This window comes from Homarus americanus, unplaced genomic scaffold, assembly GCF_018991925.1.
Source record: "Homarus americanus isolate GMGI-L3 unplaced genomic scaffold, GMGI_Hamer_2.0 scaffold51859, whole genome shotgun sequence".
NCBI classification, from domain to species: Eukaryota; Metazoa; Arthropoda; class Malacostraca; order Decapoda; family Nephropidae; genus Homarus; species Homarus americanus.
In genome coordinates, this window is record NW_024711292.1 from 1,462,045 (window position 1) to 1,463,841 (window position 1,797).

Sequence of the window (1,797 nt, forward strand, 5' to 3'; positions counted from 1 at the left end):
AGAGAATGGGAGGGGGAGGAGGGGATGGAAAGGATGAGGTAGAGAAAGAGGAAAAAGAACAAAAAGGATAATGTAAGGCAAATAATATAAGAATGAGGAATTTTACCGTAAATAATAAAAAAATAAAAATAAAATGATGTGAATAGGAAGGTTATTATTACACATGGAAAGACAACAATAAAGGTGAGAATAATAAGTAAAAATGAGAACAAAGCGAGACAAAGAATGCAAAAAAGGAATAATGCAAGTACCATAATACGTAAATATAAATATGAAGAAAGACAGAGAATGAGAGAATGAAAAAGAAGAATCATAGAGATGGTGAATAGAACAGCAGATAATGGTGGCCGTCCTGCTGCCTCTTCCTCTTTACCTACTGCTTCTGCTACTACTACTTCTGCCGCTCCTGTTGCTGCATGTTACTTCACCTTCTGGTGTAGACCTTCCCGCCCAGGGTCCTGCCACCACCGTGCCCAGGGTCTTGCCACCACCGTGCCCAGGGTCCTGCCACCACCGTGCCCAGGGTCCTGCCACCACCGTGCCCAAGGTCCTGCCACCACCGTGCCCAGGGACTTGCCACCACCGTGCCCAGTGTCCTGCCACCACCGTGCCCAAGGTCCTGCCACCCACCGTGCCCAGGGTCTTGCCACCACCACCGTGTCAGGGTCTTGCCACCACCGTGCCCAGTGTCCTGCCACCACCGTGCCCAGTGTCCTGCCACATGCCCAGGGTCCTGCCACCACCGTGTCCAGGGTCACACATACCATGCCCAGGGTCCTGCCACCACCGCGCGCCCAGGGTCTTGCCACCACCGTGTCAGGTCTGCCTGCACCTGCATGCCCAGGGGTCCTGCCACCACCGTGCCCAGGGTCCTGCCACCGTGCCCAGGGTCCTGCCACCACCGTGCCCAGGGTCCTGCCACCACCGTGCCCAGGGTCCTGCCACCACCGTGCCCAGGGTCTTGCACCACCACCGTGCCCAGGGTCCTGCCACCACCGTGCCCAGGTCCTGCCATCCCACCGTGCCCAGGGTCCTGCCACCACCATTCGCAGGGTGCCACCGTGCCTAGGGTCCTGCACCGTGCCCAGGGTCCTGCCACCACCGTGCGGGTCCTGCCACCACCGTGCCCAGGTCCTGCCACCGTGCCCAGGGTCCTGCCACCACCGTGCACAGGGTCCCTGCCACCACTGTGCTTGGGGTCTTGCCACCACCGTGCCCAGGGTCCTGCCACCACCATGCCCAGGGTCCTGCCACCACAGTGCCCCTAAGGTCCTGCACCACACCGCATGCCCAGGGGTCCTGCACCCACTGTTGAGGTCCTGCCACCACCACCCCGTGCCCAGATGCCACCCGTGCCCAGGGTCTGCCACCACCGTGCCCTAGGGTCCTGCCACCCACCGTGTGCCCAGGGTCCTGCCACCACCGTGCCCAAGGTCCTGCCACCACCGTGCCCAGGGACTTGCCACCACCGTGCCCAGTGTCCTGCCACCACCGTGCCCAAGGTCCTGCCACCACCGTGCCCAGGGACTTGCCACCACCGTGCCCAGTGTCCTGCCACCACCGTGCCCAAGGTCCTGCCACCATCTTCACCCACACAGTGAGGGGTCAAGTGTTCCGCCTGGCTCTCACCTCCTCTCGTCCACGCTCATCACGCTCTCCTGGGTGAGGTCTGTCTCCTTGTCTGTCTAGCTGTCTGTCTGCACTTCTGTCTGCTTACATGACAGTCTATCTCCCTATTTATCTGTCTAACAGTTTACATGTCCATTTATCCGTTTACCTGTTTGTCTGTAAGTATAC

At 59.2% G+C, this 1,797-nt stretch overlaps 1 protein-coding gene across 1 annotated transcript; it reads left to right on the forward strand.

The window, feature by feature from the left end:
* The first annotated feature begins 318 nt into the window (after positions 1–318).
* On the forward strand, positions 319–1,383 carry LOC121864411 (nascent polypeptide-associated complex subunit alpha, muscle-specific form-like). The gene has a single exon (XM_042363469.1). It carries the CDS (start codon positions 319–321, stop codon positions 1,381–1,383), a length of 1,065 nt encoding a protein of 354 aa, XP_042219403.1.
* Positions 1,384–1,797: the final 414 nt, after the last annotated feature.